The following is a 25,172-nucleotide window of genomic DNA, read 5'->3' as shown; positions in this document are numbered from 1 at the left end:
CTGAATAGATTGTTATTATGATCAGACTCTGGAGACACAGCGCTCGTCCTGTACATTCAACATCTAATTCACTCAGATCAGTCACAGATTCATCATTCATTCATTATTAAACCACATTCTGATTTTAATTATTAATGTGTAACATTTAAAATAATAATACTAGTAATATATTAATGATGGTACTGAATTTTTATGTAAAATTTATAATAATGTGTATAAAACAATAAAACTTTATTATATCAGCATCTGTTGTTTGTATGTTGTGTAAAGTGTGAAGCACAAATGTATGGACACTGTTTGTGCTAAATATTCAGTTTGATCAAAAATCATGACAGGAATTAATTTCATCTAAAAAATGAAAATAAACAGGTAAAAAGTTTATAATTAATAAACCAAATTATTACATTTGATTTAATTATACATTATCTTTTTAATCCTCTGGTAAAGCAGAGTAGTTTATCACAAATTAGTTATTTTAAGTGATAAGATTTAATAACACTGCAGCTGTTGATCTCCAACATCGAAAAGCTTTGGAGTCGAATTGATCCCTAAATTAATCGATTCATATATCAAACACCTGAATAAGACCAGGAGTCGATTCCTTAATTAGTCGATTCACCTATATTACACTCTTAAAAGATCGGGAGTCAATTCCAGAGAGTCGTTTTAAAGCTTCTAGTGCTGAACTGTACAGCTGTTCGTCCCAACGAGTCAGAATAATGTGTGAATATTTTACATTCAATTCTGACAATAAATCCTAATAAGACATGAGTATCCAAGTTTTAAACATGTCAGACTTGAAGTCTGTAACCAGATTAAAAAATTTATTTTTATTTTGTTTTCTTGTTAAAATTCTATAAAATCCTGATGAGTGTATTGGGTAGATGTATTAGGTTTTATGTAATCCATATTATTTATTTTGTAATTGGATGTTATTCATGTTAAAATGCTTGGTAATAGTTTTGTGTCTCTATAAGGGACGTGAGTTTATTAAGATTTAGCTGTAACATTCTCACTCTGTTATTAATGAGCTGAGTGTCGGTACGTATCTTGATTACTGTGTTTAATTTTCTGTAATATGTCAGTAAACATATGAGGTATATGAGGTATAAGGTAATAAACAATGTTAAACAGATCAGTATGAGGTAATAAACAGTTTGATGAAGCTTGTGAATATAAAAATATCTTGTAGCAGAAATATAAAGGTACTATGTTCTCCATTTCACTAGGTTTCCTGTGAGCAGTTATATCAGCAGGAACTGATGATGTGAGTGTATGAGAGAGAACTGTGTACATGTTTACTGTGGAGCTTCATTATTTCTGACGAGCTTAATTAATTCTGTTTATTGTTCATATGGTTTCTACTGTAATAAAGGAAGTAATCAGCAGAGGTCGGTGTCTTCCTTCCTACATAGCAGTACTTACACAACACAACACAGAGCTTTATGAGTTAATTATGGTACAGATGAACAGTTCTAATAACTAAACAACACTCACCAGTAATAATAATGATAATGCATTTTATTTATAGGCGCCTTTCAAAGTATTTAAGGGCACCTTACATCTTCCAGATCAGTTAAACAACACAACACAGGCAATACAAGACATATACAATTAACATTGAACAATCAAGTGAATTGTAGGCTAGTTTAAATAAGTGAGTCTTTAGGTGGGATTTGAAGGTGGAGACGGAATTAATAGCTGATTCAAAATAAGAGTAAGCAAGAACAGATACTGTGGAAACCCGACATTTCTCGCTAAAGAAAATTGCCGCACTGGCTCCTCGTCCCATGACACGAGCTTTGCAGACGTAAACAAACCCAGGTGGAGTGCACTGATTCAGCTGGGAGAAATCACCAGGTTGTTGCCATGTCTCAGTCAAGCAAAGGAAGTCATATCCATGATCTTTCAGGAGATCATAAACCAAAGAACCCTTGCCGGATAGCGAACGAATGTTAAGTAATCCAAATCGGAGAGAGTTCAGGTCAAGTTCCATGCTAGCCAACCCAGCCAGCACACCACCAGTGCCATCAAACTTGAAACTCCAACGAGATCCCCGATGGATGCACCATCGGCGAGGGAGGAGTGCGCTATCCCGATGCAAGCACAAAGCCAAAGGTGGCCCGGGGGAGGGAAGCCGGAATCGGAGTCCAAGCAATTACATAGCTGCACACAGCAATCAGCATCCACATCTTTCAAAATTATCCAACAGACACCAGCCATCCAGTACCAACAGACGCAGAGACCATCCGACAAAAAAGAAATGGAGCAACAGGACCGGCGGCGACCACAAAAAGATGAAAGCAAAATCATGACAAAAATACAACAAAACATGGAAAAACATGACAACTGGGGTGAGAACAAAGAGTAGTGAAGCAACAGCATCATCTTAGAAATGCTCTGCTGACATGGATGAGGCAATAGATGGGAGGCCATCAATTACCCCATCGACCCTTATAGCTTCTTCTGACTCAGACTCAGACTCTGCTTTATTGTCATTCAAAACCATGTACATGATTAGAACGAAATGGTCTTAGGTCTCGGTGTGTGTAAACATAATACAGTGTATCACAAAAGTGAGTACACCCCTCACATTTCTGCAAATTTTTTATTATATCTTTTCATGGGACAACACTATAGAAATAAAACTTGGATATAACTTAGAGTAGTCAGTGTAGAACTTGTATAGCAGTGTAGATTTACTGTCTTCTGAAAATAACTCAACACACAGCCATTAATGTCTAAATAGCTGCAACATAAGTGAGTACACCCCACAGTGAACATGTCCAAATTGTGCCCAAAGTGTCAATATTTTGTGTGACCACCATTATTATCCAGCACTGCCTTAACCCTCCTGGGCATGGAATTCACCAGAGCTGCACAGGTTGCTACTGGAATCCTCTTCCACTCCTCCATGATGACATCACGGAGCTGGTGGATGTTAGACACCTTGAACTTCTCCACCTTCCACTTGAGGATGCGCCACAGGTGCTCAATTGGGTTTAGTCCATCACCTTTACCTTCAGCTTCCTCAGCAAGGCAGTTGTCATCTTGGAGTTTTCGAAGGGAGGGGATCATGCTCTGTTTCAGAATGTCACAGTACATGTTGGAATTCATGTTTCCCTCAATGAACTGCAGCTCCCCAGTGCCAGCAACACTCATGCAGCCCAAGACCATGATGCTACCACCACCATGCTTGACTGTAGGCAAGATACAGTTGTCTTGGTACTTCTCACCAGGGCGCCGCCACACATGCTGGACACCATCTGAGCCAAACAAGTTTATCTTGGTCTCGTCAGACCACAGGGCATTCCAGTAATCCATGTTCTTGGACTGCTTGTCTTCAGCAAACTGTTTGCGGGCTTTCTTGTGCGTCAGCTTCCTTCTGGGATGACGACCATGCAGACCGAGTTGATGCAGTGTGCGGCGTATGGTCTGAGCACTGACAGGCTGACCTCCCACATCTTCAACCTCTGCAGCAATGCTGGCAGCACTCATGTGTCTATTTTTTAAAGCCAACCTCTGGATATGACGCCGAACACGTGGACTCAACTTCTTTGGTCGACCCTGGCGAAGCCTGTTCCGAGTGGAACCTGTCCTGGAAAACCGCTGTATGACCTTGGCCACCATGCTGTAGCTCAGTTTCAGGGTGTTAGCAATCTTCTTATAGCCCAGGCCATCTTTGTGGAGAGCAACAATTCTATTTCTCACATCCTCAGAGAGTTCTTTGCCATGAGGTGCCATGTTGAATATCCAGTGGCCAGTATGAGAGAATTGAACCCAAAACACCAAATTTAACAGCCCTGCTCCCCATTTACACCTGGGACCTTGACACATGACACCAGGGAGGGACAACGACACATTTGGGCACAATTTGGACATGTTCACTGTGGGGTGTACTCACTTATGTTGCAGCTATTTAGACATTAATGGCTGTGTGTTGAGTTATTTTCAGAAGACAGTAAATCTACACTGCTATACAAGCTGTACACTGACTACTCTAAGTTATATCCAAGTTTCATGTCTATAGTGTTGTCCCATGAAAAGATATAATGAAATATTTGCAGAAATGTGAGGGGTGTACTCACTTTTGTGATACACTTTAAATAGCAAGAGAAACTATGTTTAGTAAAAATAAAACTTAAGACTTAAAAACTAGAAGAAATAACTAAGATAGGAATTTTAAATATTTACATTTACATTCAAGTATTGCACAGGAACTACAGCAGCTTTATGCGGATCTAAAGTGCACGATTCAAAGTATAGCAGCAGAAAAAGGCAGCACCAGGTCACAGGTGTTTAAGGTAACTGGTGTTTAAGGTGACCAGGGTGCTGCTGAAGCTTCACCCCCCTCTATTAGGCCAAGAAGCACAGAGACCACAGCCAGAAAGAGACAGGGGGAGACAGATTGAATGCACAGCAGATCAGGGGTAGAAGCTGTTCCTCACCTGTTATGGTGATGGTTTCTTAATACACGTGTTGCAGGTCTCGTTTTACATCTCTTAGTAACTGTGAGTCCAGATGAAACAGTTCCACTAGACCAGCTGATGAGAAACGCATGCAAAGATCCTTAATATACATCACGTGTGTACTAGTGTTGAAGCACTCAACTGTCCAGAAGTGCTGCTTTTAGGACTTTTGGAGTGAAAGATTCACTTTCATCTATTTATCAGTGAATAAAGTAAATAAAAAGCAGATTAAACCAGAGCTCGATCATCACTCATTCATCTTTAAATGAAGAATTTCCCTGACATGTCGCACCTTTTGTTGCTCTTTGCTCTCAGTGGCAGCTCGTCCACACTCCTTTTTAGGGTCAGCAGGTTACCCCGGGTGGCGTTTAGGCCAGTCGGGTGTGTAGGCTGAAAGGCCGAGGTAAATAGCTTTTGATTTATCTCCTTTAGGGCCAGTGTGGTGCGACGCCGTGCAGTCCTCGTACTGCTTTTTGTTTTGATCGTGTTAGCTTCAGCGCTAGCGGCTTTGTTAGCCACAAGCCGTTTGTGCTTGTGGAGAGCCCCTTCTCGGCGCTATAGCTTTTATTGTATTTGGATCTTGTAACCGCTGGGTGGCGATGCCGTAACGTGTGCGGCTGGTACGCCAACGTCCCCGGTTCGAATCCACCTCATTGCCTTGACTACTTACTTTTATAGGTTTTGTCTTTTTCAGATTGGCGTGTTCCCCGGCTGTGAATTCCAGCGCTGTGACCGCCGATCGCGCTCCGCCCAGGCCAACAGAGTGACCGGGGCTGGCTCTCAACGAGCCTTTCTTTTCTTTTCTTTTCTTGTTCACCCGCGCTCTGATAGTGCGGTGGTAACGCAACCGGCTTGCGTCTCTGCGACCCGGGTTCGCGCCCCACCTTATTGTTTATTTTCCATTGTCAGTTTTTTGTTGCCCGCAGCGCCCGCGGCTTCCATCGGGGTTCCCGATTGGTTTTCATTTCTAGTTTTTCCAATTTTGTTATTTTATTTGCTTTAATAAATAAAAGTATTATTTCCTTTAAATCTGCATTTGAGTCCTCCTTCTACCGCATAACATATTGTTGTTAAAATGAAACAGACTACAGTCGACGTCACTAAAGATCTGGGGGGTCTCCTCAAGTTCATCTCTTTAATACCATGGTGTAACGCTGGACAAGCAGAACACGACGTGAGCGGAACTAAAAGATATAACAACAGTTTATTATAACTGATAACACACTCAAACAACAAAATCACAGAGAATGTTACCAAAGGACAAGACAAAAGCTGAAAACAAAAACACAAGCAAACAAAACCAAAGGGCGAATCTAAAAGACGAAACCAAAATACGAACAATAGTCAAAACCATAGAACAGACACGAAATGCAATACAAACACTCAGTAAGACAACTACGTTGGCTATACCTTGCAAAGACACGATGCAAACAATGGGGTATAAACATGTTTAAGGTAATGAGGTACAAGTGTGTGAGATTAGAATTCCGGTGATGACGACCAGAAAAACAGTTCGCGATTGGATGATTGTGAACTCGTGGTGTTGACGTCATGCGGCGATGGATTATGGGTATTGTAGTCCGGAGCGCTAGTGGTAGAGTGGGAACCCGGAAGTGTGACAGTACCCTCCCCCAAAGAGTCTGAGACGGCCCGAGGACGATGACGCCCAAGATGACCAACCCCCCCCACAACCAGAACCGTCAAGGTGCGAACTCCTGGAGTAGGAACCCTCCTCCTGGGTTGACGATGGCTCAATGGTTGCCTACTAGGACGACCTCTGGGGCGTGGAGCAGGACGGGATGGGTGGCAGCGGTGAAACTTCTCCAACAATATCGGATCCAACACGTCTGCTGCAGAAACCCAACTCCTCTCCTCTGGTCCGTAACCTTCCCAATCGACGAGTTATTGGAGGGTCCCTCCTTTTCTTCTGAAATCCAGAAGCTGACAAACAGCGTACATTGGAGTGCCTTCAACGGTTACTGAGGCATGGCTTCGGGAGTGGCCTCATCCAAAGGACCAGGGACAACGGGTTTCAGTAGAGAGACATGAGAAGAAGAGCAAACACTATATTGAGCAGGCAGTTTGAGTTTATTAATCTTACTGAGAATTTTAAAGGGTCCAATATATTTGGGCATGAGTTTTTTACTTCCCTCAGCAAACCTGAAGTCCCTGGTCGACAGCCAAACTCTGTCACCAAGAGCATAGGAGGGGTTGTCACCACGACGTCTATCAGCAAGACATTTATTTAGTCTCAGAACTGAATCAATATGTTGGTGGGTTTGCCCCCAAACCTCCTTGCTCCACCTCATCCAATGGTCAACTGGGGGGACATCTGAAGGCTCAAAAGACCATGGCATTAATGGTGGTTGATAACCAAACATACACTGAAATGGGGTCAACTTAGTAGCTGAACTGATAAGAGAGTTTTGGGCTATCTCTGCCCAATGTAGATACTCAGACCAGTCATTCTGATTATTATGACAATATATTCTAAGGAATTTACCCAATTCCTAATTAACCCGCTCACATTGGCCATTTGATTGTGGATGATATCCGGACATTAAACTGACTGGAATACCCAATCTCTCCATGAACACTGACCAGACTTGTGAACTGAATTGTGTACCTCTGTCCGAGATTATATTCTCAGGGACCCCAAATAGTCTGAATACATACTGAAAAAGGCTCTCAGCAGTTTGAAAGGCTGTAGACAAATGTGGAAAGGGAATAAACCAAACCCCACGTGAAAACCGATCCACTACTGTGAGAATTACTGTATTGCCCTGAGAGCTCGGAAGGTCTGTAATGAAATCCACAGCAATGTGTGACCAAGGGCGTGATGGAACAGGTAATGGCATGCTTGGGGTCTTACACTGAGAACATGTAGAGCACGAGGCAACAAAACGGTGAATATCTGCAACCATACTTTCCCACCAGTATTTGTTGGATAATAATTGTAACGTTCTAGTCTCACCAGGATGTCCTGTGGTAAGAGAGGAATAAACCCATGTCTATCCCTAAATGAAACTGGAACATACATTTTTGTGGAAGGACATTGTGTAGGTAGAGTGATTTGGGCATTGGCTTCCTCAATTTCTGAATCTATCTCCCATCTGATGGGAGCCAAAAGAACCTGGGGAGCTAAGACTGGTTTAACTAAGTTGGTTTAACATATTTGCTGCTCAATCAGTGACCAAACTTTTGGCTTTATTCCCCATTCAGCCATTAGGTTTTCTTTGGCCTCAGGTAGGTGAGCTGCTGTGTGGGTTTGTGAAAAGTTTTTTTTACCCCCAAACGAATAGTAGACAGTTTATCCTCATCTGTGATGAAGTGGCATGTCACCACAAGATAGGCGTCCATGTTTCTGGAGGTCCACATGTCGGCTGTTAGGCTGACAGCTGAGGCTTTTCCAATCTCAGCTATAGCTTTCTGTTTGGTGACCTTGCATATCTTGTGTGGCATACTGTATGTGGGGCCCAAAGGATTTAATTTTAACTGTTGGCAATGTTTTTGGGTCTTGGGCCCCAATCTTCCAAGAAATCATAAAAATTTGATAATGCGCTGTAAGAATTCAAGAGTCTTAATGTCTGTAGGTTGGGTGGAAGTCCGTTCCACTACATCTCCCTCACTCGGTCCGATGCTCTGCCCACAGCAGATGGTCTGGCCGCAAACAGGTTGAATGACTGTTACTGTTTACTTGATCTTTTTAATGACTTGGTTCTGATGTGTGGTGGTATGAGGTGTGATTCTAGACCCAGGTGTGAGTGTGGAAATATTAAGGTTGCCTAATCCTGTAGTTCTATGAGTACAGGACTCCTGTTGTCTTCATCTTCTTCAGTGGAGCCAATGGGATGACCGCGCCCATGTTTCTTCTAACAAATTTGACAAATCTCTCTGAGCAATTATCTAATTCTGTCTGCACCCTCTGGGTTCATTTACTCGTTTAATGAGCGCATACACTAGTTCCACTATGGTTGCTAGGTGCTAGGATCATGTCTGAGAACGACCAGAAATGAAGGAGGTGTTGGCTGGTCGTTTGAGGCTCTGTGGTTATCTCTTTCAATAGGGGTAACCTATGGCCTGTGTTCCCTCAATCTGAACATAGTGGCCAGATCCAATTCCAAAAGGAAGAAATCAGTTTTTTTTTGTTTGACTAGGCACACATTCAAAAAAACTGGGGCAACTAAGAGTGTATTAGGAACTGGGCGGCTGGCAGAGGATGCACATGCCCATGTAACAGCCCAAACAGTATGGGCTTGGTGGGCCTGTAGGCGCCAATAGTCGAATATCCACAGGATGCTCTTTGTAGCCCTTACTTTAGCCCAATGGTCAGCATAGCTGTTGAGATCCTTGTCTCACCCAGGGATTTCGGAATGCCCCATTACTTTCTTCCAGTATACCTGCATATTGTACATGTCTACAATGTGTTCACAAGCTTGGAAGAGTTCCTATGCTTAACACACTTTTTGTTTGAAGTCATGAATCCATTGTCCTTCCATACAGCTTAGTGGTTAGTAAAGCTAATATGCACATAGATTGAGTCGGTAGTTGGCTGTTAAGGAAAGTCACTGGTTGGTGGTGGGTTTCTACAATCACTTTCTGGCTGCCAGTGTAACAAGAGTGTTTGGCAGCTCACAATGGGGCTAGTAACAATATTTTGCAGTTTTGTGTATTTGCACTCAGGAGCTGTCAGGGTTTTGCTGGCTATTACTCCTGATAATGGCATTGGTACAGACCAGCACTCTGAAATTCCAGCCTCCAGATAGAATACCTGGTTATATTCAGGGTACATGAGACAAGGCTTGCATGGCTTGTTCTTGGGGTTTTCCCCAAATAAAAGGAACATCCTTTTTCAGTAAATCATACAGTGGCTTGGCCAACTCAGCAGAGCCTTTAATAAATTGGTGGCAGTAATTGCACTTAATTCCAATAACAGTTGGTAGTACTCTGATCTCCCTTTATGTACCAGGTTAGTGAGAATGTTTTCCCAAATCTAAAAGGGTTGTTCTACATGAGACATCCCAACTGCCAACTGCCAGTAATTAGCCAGGAAAGCTAAGAGTAACTACAGGGTGACTTAACCCACATGGGAGAGACTCAACGATCAGTTAGAGACCCAAACTGTTGTGTCAACATTTCGACACTGTTAAGAAGGCACTCAGCTAAGTATTCACCCTTGGAAAAGACTCAAAATTGACAAGCTTGAACTTTCAAAACTGTTGTAAAATGTAACTGTTGCTGAATTAATACTCTTCAATTCTTACAAATTTATTTGAATCCTTTTATGTTTGACATGATTTATATTGTTTGTCGGTGCACAATCACTGTAATACCATCCTAGTGCTTTAATGGTGGCACACTTAGGCACAAATTTGCTTCATTTCTGCATTTAGCTTTGTTTGAAATGTAAATCACTTTTGATGCCTTATATGAAAATCACAATTTTAGAGGGGTGCAGCACTAAATTTGAGACGTAACACCAACCAACCAGAATCAGCTAATTATAATGAGTAGAAGCTAAAGTAAGAGAACATGGGGGTGAAAGTGAGATTTGCATGAAGACGGCTGAGTGATCTGCTTTCTCCCAGAATAGAGCAGCACTTTCACCAGATGTTCCTTCATCCAAACTCACTGAAGCACAACACACAGCACTGAATCTCCAGCTAAAGATCTTCTCTCCTAACACTCATCATGATGATGAACTAGAAGAAAAGACCAGACAATGTCCAAAATCAAGCTTTATTTCAGCACAGCAAAACTACAGGAAGAGCAACAGGACACTGAACAGAGGAACGACAGAAATGCAGCATTGTGTAGAACTGAAACTCCATTGTAGAAGCATGTGGAAGTGTCTCCATGTTCAGTTCTATCTGGGAGCTGCTAGCCTTCACACTGGTTCTTTCTGAATACGACGGGATGATCGACGCCACCGTGAGAGACCTTACAGCCAAACTCCTCCCCGTTTTCCCACTGTGCTTTGCTGAGGGTCAGGGTGCTGCCACGCCTCCAACTGCTCCCTTTCAGTTCTTCTGCTCCGGTCACCACCCCGTCCTGCAGCACCGTGCCGTCCACCGTCCAGCTCACCAGCGCCCCCTGTGGAGAGTAACCAGACAGCAGGCAGAGCAGCGAGGCCGATCCCTCAGACAGCTGCAGAGAGGAGGGAGGGAGCAGAGACACGGACGGCTTCACCGTGGGACCGGCTGTACAGGAGAAACAGAACAAAAAGTCCCATTTAGAAACGTTTCCACATCATTTCCTCCTTACTGCTTATTAAGCATCCAGACTGGAAACCTTCATCTGTGTTCAATCATCAATGCAGTGCTGCTGCACACTGTTCTCACATCACTGCAGTTCAGTAGAAACATCTGCAAGCTTCTGTTAGCACATATTCAATATCAACTCTTATTACTTTAGCATTCAACACCAGATGTACAGTTATGTGAAAAAGTTAGGACACCCCATGAGAACTTTTGTCTTTTTGAACATAAACAAATGGACATTTGAGCTTCATTTGAACAGTACTGAGAGATGGAGCTTATATCATTAAACAAAACTGGAAAATTACTTTTAAACACAAGCTGTAAAATATAATGAACAAAATTGAAATTTATTGTGAGGAAAAAGTTAGGATATGCCCACATTTATTACTACTTAAAATGTCAGGTGCACCACATCAGCTGCAATGATTAGACCATTGTTAGAGGACACTGGAGTTTTATTTAAAGCTCAGACATTAGTTTGGTTTGCTCTTGATTGTTGAAGTGAGTGTTAACACCATGGTGAGATCTAAAGAGCTCTCTGAGGCCTTGAAGGGATTTAAAAAGATCTCAAAGCAATTAGAAAATAATTACAAGTAGTGAACCTTTAAAACAACCGCCAACATGGCAAGGTCAGTCCAACCTAGCAAGTTTAGTCCAAGAGCAGACTGCAAGATGTGTCAAGAAGTCTCCAATAATCCTACAATGTCATCACGGGACCTGCAGCTCACTCTTGCCACAGCTGATGTCAAGGTACATACATCTACCATCAGAAGGAGACACACACGTTTGATTTTCATGGGAGGTGAGCAAGAAGGAAACATCAGGAGAGGACTAAAGTTTACCAGAGAAACATCTAGACAAAGACCAGGACTTCTGGAACAATGTCCTTTGGACAAATGAATCCAAAGTTGAATTATTTGGGCACAGTAACAGAAGACATGTTGGGTGCAAACCAAACACAGCATTTGAGCACAAGAACCTCATACCAACTGTAAAGTATGGAGGTGGAAATGTCATGGTTTGGGGCTGCAGCAGCAGGGTCTGTCAAGCTCTCCATTATATAATCCACAATGAATTCAGAGGGTGCTTGAGGAAAATGTAAGACTATCTGTCCAAAAACTGAAGCTGCAGTGGAGGTGGACCATGCAACATGACATCGACCCGAAACATTTCAGTAAATCCACCAAGAAATAAATCAAAAGAAAGAAATGGAGAGTTCTGGAATGGCCAAGTTAAAGCCCGGATCTTAATCCTATTGAGATGCTGTGGGGTGATTTAAAACGGACTGTACATGCAAGAAACTCCTCAAACCTCACACAGCTGAAGAAATTCTGCATGGAAGAGAGGGAAAAACTTTCTTCCAGTCGATGTCAGAGACGGTAGATGGTTTTAGGAAACGTCTAACTGAGGTTATTTTAGCCAAAGAGGGAAATGCCAGCTATTAGGACATACAGTGTCCTAACTTTTGTCCTCGCAATCAATTTCCATTTTTGTGTTTAAAAGCATTTTTTTCAGTTTTACTTGTTTAATCATATAAGCTCCATCTCTCAGTACTGTTCACATGAAGCGTAAATGTTCAAATGTTTAAATATGTTCAAAAAGACAAAAGTTCTCATGGGGTGTCCTAACTTTTTCACATGACTGTAGCTGATTACAGAAATATTCATTGTTTAGCACAAACACACAGCAGCATTCGTCTGGATTTTACATCAGCACCAGTCACTCGTACCAGTTTACACCAAACTTCATCAACCAGAGACCAGCTTTATATTTACCATCAAAAACACCAGCGCATTTATTCAATCTTTAATATTCAGCCGTCAATAGACATAAACAATTACTAAATATTACAGTTACTGTATATTTATTGTTATTAATAATTAAAATATTTTTGATTTAGAAGAAATAAAACTACTTACTTTTTACAATGAGTTTGGTTCCTCCACCAAAAGTGTAGCACAGTGATACATTCCAATGAAGCCGTCATACAAAAACCTCTGTTCCACTCCAGTGATTCCACACACACACACACACACACACACACACACACACACACACACACACACACACACTATAAGAGCTGTAGTTCTGATCAGACTGGTTTCAGGACTTTCAGACTCACTGAGACGCAGCACAATGATGAAGGTTCTGATTCTACTGCTGAATACACTCGGCCTCCTCACTCAACGTGAGATTCACTGTTTATTTACTATCTTCATATCAGTCCTCCAACATCAGCGCTCACCATCACCGTCTCTTTATCACCTTCAACTTTTCTCTCTTCTTCTCTTTAGAGTCGTTTGGAGAAATCATCATGACTCAGACTCCAGGATCTCACTCGGTTTCTCCAGGACAAACTGTTACCATCAACTGCAGAGCCAGTCAGAGCGTTAGCAGCAGCTACCTCCACTGGTACCAGCAGAAACCTGGAGAAGCTCCTAAACTCCTGATCTATAGTGCAACTACTCGTCAGTCTGGGTTTCCTGAACGTTTTAGTGGAAGTGGATCTGGTACAGAATATACTCTGAAAATTACTGGAGTCCAGGCTGAAGATGCAGGAGATTATTACTGTCAGCAGTATCAAAGCTTTCCCATCACACAGTGTTATTTACTGGTACAAAAACCTCCCTCAGTTGTAGAGGAAGTTCTCTGAAACACACACTGATCTGAGAACATCTGCAGAGCTGCTAATGCTGCACTCCACTGAACATCATCATCTACAAAGCACTACAGTACTGAGCATGTTCCTCTCTTTGTGGTGTTCTCCTCACTGTGGAACAGGGATTCTCATCAGCACATGGAACATCTCACTAGTAGAATGAAGGTTGAGATGAAGCAGCAGTGCTAGAAGAGATGATATGAATGAAACCATCATGACATGTTATGTACATTCAGATAGATGTGATTACAGCGAAAATAAAATACACTATAGGGCCAAAAGTATGTGGACACCTGACCATGGATTTGTTGGACATCCCAGTACAAATCCATGTTCCAAAAAAACCCTCCCCCACTTAACACAAGACATCAGGTTCTGTTTCAATTCAGTCCAAATGTGTTCAATAGGGTTTAGATCAGGACACTAGAGTTCCTTGTCAAATCATGTCTTTATGGACCTTGCTTTGTGCACAGAGACATAGTCATGCTCAAAAATGAAGAGGCCTTCCCTAAACTGTTGCCACAAAGCTATAAGCATATAATCTATATAACTGGTTTTATACACCTGTTAGTAATGAGTGTGGCTGAAACACATGAACCCAATAATTAGGAGGGGTGTCCACATACTTTTGGTCATATAGTGTTCGGTCTGATCAATTCAAGTATCAGTTCATACAAACAATAAAATGTGCTGAGAACGATTCATCACTTAGATCAAATCTCCTGATTGGTCGTTTCATGATTGAATTGATTCCTTTCTACACTGTAAAAAATCCTTGTTTGGTTATGTTCTGAGAATGTAAAAATAGATGTTGGCACAACATGAATTATGGAAATAGTTGGTCCAAAATTAAAATATTTATTGTGTCGTCAGCTGTAGTAGTTTTACTCTTCAACTTAAAATGTTAGGTTCAGTAAACGAGTACAACTGTTTTCACTCAACATTTCAAGTCCAATGAAAAAAACTGATTTGGGTGAGCAACAGTGAGAATGAGGAAACTTCTGCTTCATGTGCTCCAGAGAGACGTCTTCACACCAGTTTTTATGGAGAGAAGAGGACTTTCAAACAACCGTTTTATATTAACGAGAAGATTTCAAACAAACAGTATCTTAACATCATTACATCTTATTCACGTTAATGTGGAGGGTTTAACGAATCTGAACAACTCTGTGGTTTGTTTGATTTTGAATTGATGAACTGAAAGCTGCACAGAGGACGTTTCCATCATTTTAATATGTTTTTAAATGTAACTCCACATGCCACCACTACTTCTTTTACTTTGGTCTGAATATTAAATAACTATAGACAGAGTCTGTTAAGCTGTGATAAAACACCGTATCAAACTAGTGACAGAGTTACTGAATCGATTCGTATGACTGTTTATTTATTGTCATCTGATTCAAATGATTCATTGTGGCTGTTCAAATCGAGCACCTGCAGCTTGTTGCTGAACTTCACCATTTCACCTCAAATCAGGTAGCAGTTACATCCAGGGGTTTTTAAATATACCTCAAATAAAATAGTTTTTGTTATTATTATAGTTAACTCTGTACAGCCTTGTAACATCGGAGTGAAATTAAAGAATCGGTTCCGTAAAACGAACTTTCCACCACTAGCCGTGTCTATTAAGGAACCGACTCTTACACTGTTAGCGAACCGACTCTTACACTGTTAGCGAACCGACTCTTACACTGTTAGCGAACCGACTCTTACACTGTTAGCGAACCGACTCCTCGACCGTTACTCTGCATTTTACTAAAATATTTTGGAAGCCTGTTGAGTTACTGCATTGTAAATAACGTTAAAGCAGCTGGATGCCAGTGATAGGGCCAGTGATAGCTCAGTGGTTAAGGTACTGGACTAGTAAGCAGAAGGTTGCCGGTTCAAGCCCCGCCACCACCAAGTTGCCACTGTTGGGTCCCTGAGCAAGACCCTTAACCCTCAATTGCTCATTGTGTAAGTCGCTTTGGATGAAAGCGTCTGCTGAAAATGTAAAATGGATGCTGCTGTCAGATGCTTCTGCATCCACATGGGTGTGTGAAACAGTGACTTCACTTTTATAAACGTTGTTAACAAACCGTGGTGTATAGATATTTGTAGTTGTTGAAACAAGTGGAGAAATTCTAAACGCAGCACATTATGTAAGTAAAAAGCATTAATTAATTCATTTAATTTGAGTAAGCTCTGTTAATCTCTGGGGAATCTAAGCAAACCTTTCTTACTTCAGTTTGATTTTTACGTGCTGACTGATGTACTACAAGTACCATTTTATTAGTATGTCAGTGCTTGTGTTAATATGCAATTTCTTACACATAAATGAGGCTCTGATATTATTATGTTTTCCAGAGGATACAGAAGCATTACAGGACCACAAAGAACATGAAAACGTGGATTCTTGAAGTGGTGAAGGAGAGTGAGAGCTGTTTTATCAAGATCACTGTCCAGTGCAGTCAATGTTGCAGTTGTAATTGAAGAAGAAGTAGTAATGGACAACCTGCCCCACTACACTAATGCCTTCAAGACACCAAACCATCCAAACTGGTTTTTATTCCACCTTAAAAATGAGCAATTACATTTAGGTGCTAAGTTGACTTGTAATTTGTAGTTGCCCGTGCACCTTAAAACTACATTTAGGCTCTACTTACATTTTCTAATATAAATTGTTTCAATTACACACTATAACATGTATAACTTGTCATTTGTTTGATGCTTGTGAATGCTGAATGTTTAAAAAAAATGTATTGTTTATATGATACATGCAAATAAAATGTATTTGTTAAGAATTTACATTTGCTATGCAGTGTTCACTTATTCAGTATGTTTTACATTTACTTTGATACTAATTAATAATTAACTGGACTAAACAAATGTAGTTGACAGAATTTAAAATTTATTGTTGGACCAACAAGATGTATTTGATGAATTTCATTGACACAACTTATTTTTTTTAGTTGGTCCTACATTCTATGGTTGTCAGCAGAACTTAAATTAGGCCAACTAAAAAAAATAGATGCAACAAGTCACTAAGAATTTTTAAGTTGGAGAGACTTGAATTTTTTTACAGTGTAAGTACAATGGATGTTCTTAAAAATATTTTAGATAAATACTAACAATGTTGATGGATCTAAATAATCTGGTTCAGTATCAGTGTTGGATTGGTTGTGTAAAGCTTTAAACAGATGTAAGTATATTTTATTTAATAAGGGTCAAATAATAATATTAAAACTGTAAAATCTTACATGCTACAATATTTACTTTGCTGCTGCAAAATGCTAGTTTGTGGTTTAACATCCCCACAAACTCCTCATCATCTGATAAAATTATAACACCATCTAAAAATAATAAATACATAAATAATTGTAATACAACTACATTTATACAATGGAACAGGCAGCACAGAGTGGCTGGCACTGTCGCCTCACAGTAAGAAGGTCTTGGGTTCGATCCCCAAATGTGGCAGTCCGGGTTATTTCTGTGTGAAGTTTGCATGTTCTCCCCGTGTCTGTGTGGGTTTCCTCCGGGTGGATAACTGGAGCTCGAAGTTTTCTGCAGGCGGCTGATGTAAGTAAAGTGCTGGTGATTACTGAAGGTTTTTATACTGAGTTTAACTCTGAACCAGTTACTCATTAGGTTAATAACTTGTTGACACTGATTAATGACAGAACAGATCTTGTTCTTGTTCATGTTTGTGGGAGAAGTGTAAGAAGTTTGGGGTGAAAGGGTGAAGACACAGCTGGGTAGAAAGCCTACAGAGAACTGTGTAAGGGAGGAATCACTTTTTTATCTGTGTCAACTCATGATGACTGTGATCTCTGACCTATTGATGATCTCAGGATTGCTGACTTTAGCTTCTAAATATTTGATGACTGATATAAAGTTTACACATTTTGTTGGTCATAGTAGATCCTCTCACACACCTGAGCTGGTGGAGGGCTGGGTGGCAGCTTGAGTGCCAGGTTCTCCAGCTCGATCCAGACAGTATATCAGTCCTCAGGGAAGTGCTCTAAATATATATATCCAAAAAGCCCTCTTGTTTTCTGGTTTCGGGAATCTTTTCTCCCTGAAGATTGGCAGCAATAAGGTATCCAGCATAGCCAAGAGCATTTTCTGCCACCCACTTGACGGTCTGCCCAGGAAAACCCCAAACTGATGCTCATGCTGACCCAAAACATGGATAACATTCCCTGTATCTCCATCTTCTTAAGTGAAATGGCCCTGGACCACGGCTTCTTTCTATTCTCTTCTTTGACTGTTAAGGCTTTTATGGGCATTACATTCTGGTTTACATTACAGACTGTGGACAATACTGTAATTTCCTCTATAATAAGGCATCAAATCACTTGAAATATCTTTTCTATGATTATCTTTGTCAATACCACAGAGTAGAATTAAGTCTAAGGTATGTTTACAGCAGTGAATGGGTCCTTTTACATTTTGGGTAATAACTATAGATTCTTAAATACAGTCAAACATGAATTTAAGTGAAACATGATAATTTTCATAATGAATATTAAAGTCTCCAACAATTAAAGCCTTTTTAGTGGATAATTTGGAAAGAACCAGGGGGACCAGAGGTGTGGACACCGTCCTGCTTCCAAAAAACAGGCCATCCCTCAAAAATGGACCAGTTATCCACAGCAATGTTGTTTTCTGAGCAACATTTAGACACCCAACAGTTCAGGTTTCACAACTGGGTCGAATCGGTAAGGGGCCAGAGCATACTACTGCCTCAGACATCGACCTAGCTAACTCACACACCTCTAACATTACTCTTCATAACCTCAGACTGTCGCAAACGAACATCATTAGTGCTAACATAGTTAACAATCTTTGAAAATCTACGATTAGCATTAGCCAGCACTTCTAGATTTGCTGTGACGTCAGGTACCCTGGCCCCCGGAATACAGGTGACTATGGTTGCTGGTGTCTCTATGGGGGTCGCAATACGCACGTGTCGGAGCTGAGAATCTCCTATAACCAGAGCACTTTTATTAACAGGCTTCTCAGCAGGTGTGTCGCTAAGTGGGGAAAACCTGTTGGACACGTGCAACTGAGATGGTCGGTGCTTTGCCCTACGACTATGTCGCCGAGACATCACTCAGACCCGCTGTGAGGGCTCTAATGTTATAATCCGCTCTTACCTTGTTACTTTCGTTTTCTATGGTTGTATTTTCGTTTGTATTTTCCGCTTGTGTACTTTGTTAGTTCTGTTATCCTCCGTTTTATTTTTCGTTAAAGTTTATTTCGGACTTTTGCTTTTTGTTCTTGTTAGATATGTGTGTGTGTTTTTGCCTGCCCGGCTTCCTTCTCCCCCCAGCGGCTTGGAGGGGTACTGTCCCCAGAAATTGCAGTGGAAGCCAGCCCATGGATCGCTGGAGGGCGGACCTCACTCACCTGTACCTCATTTTCCATCTAATCAGCTACCGCTTATAAACGCCGGCTTTTCCACCACGCATCGCCAGATTGTCTGCTTGTCACCGCGGTACAGTGACACCTGACTCCTGAGCTGATCTCTCTTTTTAAAGGACATTATCTTGTTGCTGTTCAAACTATTTTTCAACGTTGTTGTTTTCCTTCCCGGTTGATTCTAGCCCAGCGATCCATTCATCATCTGGCTTCCCTGTTGGTTCCTGGACTTGGCTCCTAGCTCCTGCGACCCTGGTTCATCTTCCACTACCACCCCTGCACTCCTGTTGGTTCCTGGACTTGGCTCCTAGCTCCTGTGACCCTGGTTCTTCTCCCACTGCCACTGTTTGTTCTGCCTAAGCTCTGGACAGTGTTGGACACCAACCCCTCTTGTTCCTGGACTCAGATCATAGCTCCTCTTACCCACAGTATTGCTCCAGCCGCTTCAGTGTCCTCTGTTTGGACCTATCACCATTTCCCCTGTTTGTCTGAATCTAATAAATATTCATTGTTAACCTTAGTTCTCGCTCCTTTTTGTGCATCCATACTTGGGTTCCCCTACGTTACGGGTTTTCTCAAACCCCCATATCATAACAGTACAATCTGGCCAGCATGGAACCCGTGGATGCACAAACAGGCGAGGACCTTACTGTGGGCATGGTCCTGACTCGGCACAACCAGATGTTGGACACCCTCACCCAGCGGCTCGCGGATCTTACCCAACAGGTTGCCCGTTTAAGCCCCCCAGTGCCGGTTCCTCTCGCTGAACCCCAGGTGCCTCTGGGGTCACCCGCTGTTCCTACAGAGCCTGGGGCCCCAGAGGTCCCTTTGGAGACACCCATCCCCAACCCCGAACCCTTTCATGGGGACTTGGACAGGTGCCGAGGTTTCCTGTTCCAGTGCCAATCTATCTTTCGTCAGCGTCCCGCCACATTTGCCACTGACGCTAGTAAGGTTGCCTTCATAATTGGTCATCTTAGGGGCAGAGCACTCTCTTGGGCTGAGGCGGTTCAGTCCCGAGAGGACCCACGGGGGGGGACGTTCTCTGACTTCCTCACCCGTTTTAAGGTTGTCTTTGACCACCCAGACCACTCGGGAAGTGCCTCAGCCCGCCTATTTTCCCTACGCCAAGGTTCCCGGTCGGTGGCAGAATATTCTATTGAGTTTTGGACCTTGGCTGCTGACTCAGGGTGGAATGAGGAGGCTCTTCGGGAGGCGTTCCAAAGGGGCCTCATGGAACCCCTGAGGGATGAGTTGGCGGTAAGGGAAGAAAACCCTGACCTTCATTCCCTGGTCGCCCTGGCTATCCGCCTGGATAACCGCCTCCGGGGTCGGCGCCGCGAAGGGGCAGCCAGGCTTGGCCCAGGGTCTCGTCCACCTGTTTCCTTGTTTTGTCCCCTGGAGCCCTCTGGCAGTCCCGTTGGCACGCCTTCATCCACTATACAACAGCCTGAACCGATGCAGTTGGGGCGTGCTAGGCTCACCCCCGAGGAGCGGGCTCGTCGCTTCAGAACCGGGCAGTGTTTGTATTGTGGCGAGGTGGGACATAGTTTGCAGGTGTGCCCTACCCGACCAAAAGAGAGGGCTCGTCAGTAGCCGTGGGGGTACTGGCGGGCCACTCTCAGCAACCCCCACCACCCAGGGAACTTCACCTTCGGATTCGGGCCACCCTCTGCTGGCACGGCGGCTCAGTTCCCCTCCAGGCCCTTGTGGATTCGGGTGCAGAGGACAATTTGCTTGATGAGGGGCTGGCAGCCCAGACAGGGTGCACCCTTGAACCCCTCGATCCCCCGGTCACCGCGTGTGCCCTGGATGGAAGGGTCATTGCTCGGGTCACCCACCGCACCACACCTTTGACCCTTATTCTTTCGGGTAATCACCGGGAGACCCTTTCTTTCGCTGTAATCAAGGCTCCCCAGACCCCCCTAGTTCTGGGCTACCCCTGGTTAGCGCTCCATAATCCCCATATTGACTGGGCCCTAGGACGAGTGGCGGTCTGGAGCGACTTTTGTCATGCTAATTGTCTGGTCTCTGCCATCCCACAGCCAGGAAATCCGACTCACACTCCCCCTGACACAGAAGACACCGACCTATCCAACGTTCCCCAGGAGTATCATTTTCTCCGTGAGGTTTTTCGGAAAGACCGTGCCCAATCTCTACCCCCCCACCGACCCTATGACTGTGCCCTCGATCTATTACCTGGAGCTCCACTGCCTACCAGCCGGCTGTACAACATCTCTCGGGCTGAAAGGAGCGCCATGGAAACCTACATTTCCGACTCTCTCGCCGCGGGGATCATCCGCCCATCGTCCTCTCCCTTGGGGGCGGGGTTCTTCTTTGTGGAGAAGAAGGACAAAACCTTACGGCCGTGTATCGATTACCGGGGCCTTAATCAAATCACAGTGAAGAACCGTTACCCCCTGCCCTTGATTTCCTCTGCCTTTGACCCACTGCAGGGCGCCACCATCTTTACCAAGCTTGACCTACGTAACGCTTATCATCTGGTACGAATCCGGGAAGGCGACGAATGGAAGACAGCATTCAACACCCCATTGGGACACTTTGAATATCTTGTTATGCCTTTTGGGTTGTGTAATGCCCCAGGGGTGTTTCAGGCATTGGTAAACGATGTTCTCAGGGACTACCTCAACCGGTTTGTCTTCGTGTACATTGATGACATTCTCATCTTTTCCAGGTCACTGGAGGAACATAGCGCTCATGTTCGCCAGGTCCTCTCACGGCTCCTAGAAAACAAGCTTTTCGTCAAGGCTGAAAAGTGTGAATTTCAGGTGGACTCTGTGGAATTCCTGGGGGTGATTCTTGAGCGCGGCCAGGTTAGGGCCGACCCCCACAAGATTCGTGCGGTAACTGAGTGGCCTACACCCACCTCACGTAAGGAGCTCCAACGCTTCCTTGGTTTTGCCAACTTTTACCGGCGGTTCATCCGTAATTACAGCCAGGTCGCAGCACCCATCACTCGCCTTACCTCCACCAAGATCCCTTTCACCTGGCCCCCAGAGGCCGACGAAGCTTTCTCCCATCTCAAGGCCCTATTTACTTCAGCCCCCATCCTCATTCAACCAGATCCCGACAGGCAGTTCATCGTTGAGGTCGATGCATCGGACACGGGGGTGGGAGCTGTCCTATCCCAGCGAGCGGGGCCCGAGAACCGTTTACACCCATGTGCCTTTTTCTCCCGTCGCTTATCCCCAGCGGAGGCCAACTATGATGTGGGTGACCGTGAGCTGTTGGCAGTGAAACTGGCCCTGGAGGAGTGGAGACACTGGCTGGAGGGGAGCGCTCAGCCTTTTATCGTTTGGACGGATCATAAAAACCTGTCCTACATCCAGGCGGCAAAGAGGCTAAACTCCCGACAAGCAAGGTGGGCACTTTTTTTTAGTCGGTTTGACTTTGCTATGACCTACCGGCCCGGATCACGCAATATCAAACCGGATGCCCTATCTCGTCAATACTCCACAGAGGAAACTCCAGCCAGTTCGACAACCATTCTTCCACCCAGCAGGGTCATTGGATTACTCACATGGGACATTCGCAGGATTGTCACTGAGGCCCAGGCGCAGGAACCAGATCCCAGGTCAGGACCCCATGCCTGTCTTTTCGTCCCTACCACAGCTCGCTCCCCTGCCTTGCAGTGGGCCCATGGCTCCCGCATTGCCTGCCATCCTGGTGTTAGCCGCACACTGTCGCTGTTAAGGAGACACTTTTGGTGGCCATCCATGGAGGCTGATGTCAAGGAGTTTGTGGCCGCTTGCACGACATGCGCACGTAACAAGTCCTCCCACCAACCTCCAGCAGGGTTACTACATCCACTTCCAGTCCCGGGTCGCCCATGGTCCCACATAGCGTTAGATTTTGTCACCGGTCTACCTGAGTCAAGCGGGAATACGGTGATTCTAACCATGGTGGACCGGTTCTCCAAGGCTGTGCACTTTGCGGCCCTGCCCAAACTCCCCACAGCCTTCCAAACGGCGGAGCTATTAGTTAACCTGGTGTTTCGCGTGCATGGGATCCCTACGGACATTGTGTCGGACCGTGGGCCCCAGTTTACCTCCCAGGTCTGGAGGGCTTTCTGCAGAGCCTTGGGCGCGACGGTCAGCCTCTCGTCTGGCTTCCACCCTCAGTCCAATGGACAGGCGGAGAGGGCAAATCAGAGCTTGGAAGCCGCCCTACGATGCATGGCCGCCCGCAACCCCAGGGGTTGGAGCTCCCACCTAGCTTGGATCGAGTACGCCCACAACACCCTGATCTCGTCCGCCACAGGTTTTTCCCCCTTTGAGGCCTCCCTAGGCTATCAGCCCCCGTTGTTCCCCGAGCAGGAAGCAGACGTGGCAGTTCCCTCCATTGAGCAACATCTCCGTAGGTGCCGAAGAGTCTGGAAGACCACCCGGGCTGCTCTCCTCCGGACTCGTGACAACAACCGCCGGTCGGCAGACCGCCATCGGAGACCTGGCCCCCCCTACGCTCCCGGTCAGGTCGTATGGCTATCTACCACGAATATTCCCCTCCGCTCGGTATCCAAGAAACTCTCCCCCCGCTACATCGGCCCCTACGTCATTGAGAGGATTATTAACCCCACGTCTGTGCGTTTAAGACTCCCCCGCCACATGCGCATCCATCCCACATTCCACATCTCTCAGCTCAAACCAGTGGCCTCCTCCACCCTGAGCCCTCCTTCCGACCCCCCACCACCCGCCCGGCTCGTCGACGGCCATCCGGCATACACGGTCCGCCGATTGCTGGAGGTTCGGAGGCGAGGCCGAGGCCTTCAGTACTTGGTAGATTGGGAGGGCTACGGACTGGAGGAACGTTCCTGGATTCCCCGATCTGCCATCCTCGACACCAACCTGATCCGGGAGTTCCACCTCCGAAATCCTAATGGACCCGGTAGGCCGCCTGGAGGCGGTCGTTAAGGGGGGGGTACTGTTATAATCCGCTCTTACCTTGTTACTTTCGTTTTCTATGGTTGTATTTTCGTTTGTATTTTCCGCTTGTGTACTTTGTTAGTTCTGTTATCCTCCGTTTTATTTTTCGTTAAAGTTTATTTCGGACTTTCGCTTTTTGTTCTTGTTAGATATGTGTGTGTGTTTTTGCCTGCCCGGCTTCCTTCTCCCCCCAGCGGCTTGGAGGGGTACTGTCCCCAGAAATTGCAGTGGAAGCCAGCCAATGGATCGCTGGAGGGCGGACCTCACTCACCTGTACCTCATTTTCCATCTAATCAGCTACCGCTTATAAACGCCGGCTTTTCCACCACGCATCGCCAGATTGTCTGCTTGTCACCGCGGTACAGTGACACCTGACTCCTGAGCTGATCTCTCTTTTTAAAGGACATTATCTTGTTGCTGTTCAAACTATTTTTCAACGTTGTTGTTTTCCTTCCCGGTTGATTCTAGCCCAGCGATCCATTCATCATCTGGCTTCCCTGTTGGTTCCTGGACTTGGCTCCTAGCTCCTGCGACCCTGGTTCATCTTCCACTACCACCCCTGCACTCCTGTTGGTTCCTGGACTTGGCTCCTAGCTCCTGTGACCCTGGTTCTTCTCCCACTGCCACTGTTTGTTCTGCCTAAGCTCTGGACAGTGTTGGACACCAACCCCTCTTGTTTCTGGACTCAGATCATAGCTCCTCTTACCCACAGTATTGCTCCAGCCGCTTCAGTGTCCTCTGTTTGGACCTATCACCATTTCCCCTGTTTGTCTGAATCTAATAAATATTCATTGTTAACCTTAGTTCTCGCTCCTTTTTGTGCATCCATACTTGGGTTCCCCTACGTTACGGGTTTTCTCAAACCCCCATATCATAACATCTAATGCCGGAGTCTAGAGCTCTACATCTGAACTAGTGCCATTTGGGACTGTTAAAGCTGCATCTAAGCACTTCTCACTAATACTAGTCTGTTCTAAAGCCTGAACGCTCTCTTCTAACACTAAAATCTTCTCCGTCAGACTACAATCTACACTCATCACATGTAACATTATCACGATGTAGAGAGAATAACTGAACATACCACACTCAACACAAGAGTACAGATTCCCCGGTGTTTCTGCTGGCAGTCCCAGGAAACGGCTTTAATTCCGGGCAATAAAAATGTGTTAATGCGCTGGGGTACAAAAACAAACAAACAAAAGGCACTTCGTTTAGACGTCAGCAGCTCAAGTTTCCCGGTAACAGACTTTATAAATAAGCAAGGATTTACGTCAGAGAACACAAACACTACTTTAAGATAAATGAAATAAAATACTTTAAATCTACACACTCTATATTAATTACTAGTGCAAGATTAAATTTTAAATGTGCAAATTAAAAGGTTACTTAGCTAATGGCTACAACCAGTTTACAGTGTGCACACTGTATTTGCATG

The 25,172-nt window shown here is 44.3% G+C and overlaps 1 protein-coding gene across 1 annotated transcript in view; it reads left to right on the top strand.

Annotated features, from left to right (window-relative positions):
- Window positions 1-25,172, top strand: part of LOC134319787 (NACHT, LRR and PYD domains-containing protein 12-like) — an 88,660-nt gene that overhangs the window by 33,397 nt on the left and 30,091 nt on the right. The window contains exons 8-11 of the mRNA XM_063001402.1: window positions 4,902-4,955; window positions 12,862-12,917; window positions 13,024-13,314; window positions 18,746-18,784. Coding sequence (XP_062857472.1) covers window positions 4,902-4,955; window positions 12,862-12,917; window positions 13,024-13,314; window positions 18,746-18,784 — 440 coding nt within the window. The remainder of the gene's footprint in view (window positions 1-4,901; window positions 4,956-12,861; window positions 12,918-13,023; window positions 13,315-18,745; window positions 18,785-25,172) is intronic.

The sequence above is a fragment of the Trichomycterus rosablanca genome, chromosome 1, assembly GCF_030014385.1.
Source record: "Trichomycterus rosablanca isolate fTriRos1 chromosome 1, fTriRos1.hap1, whole genome shotgun sequence".
Taxonomy (NCBI): domain Eukaryota; kingdom Metazoa; phylum Chordata; class Actinopteri; order Siluriformes; family Trichomycteridae; genus Trichomycterus; species Trichomycterus rosablanca.
This window is presented reverse-complemented; position numbering and strand designations above follow the sequence as displayed.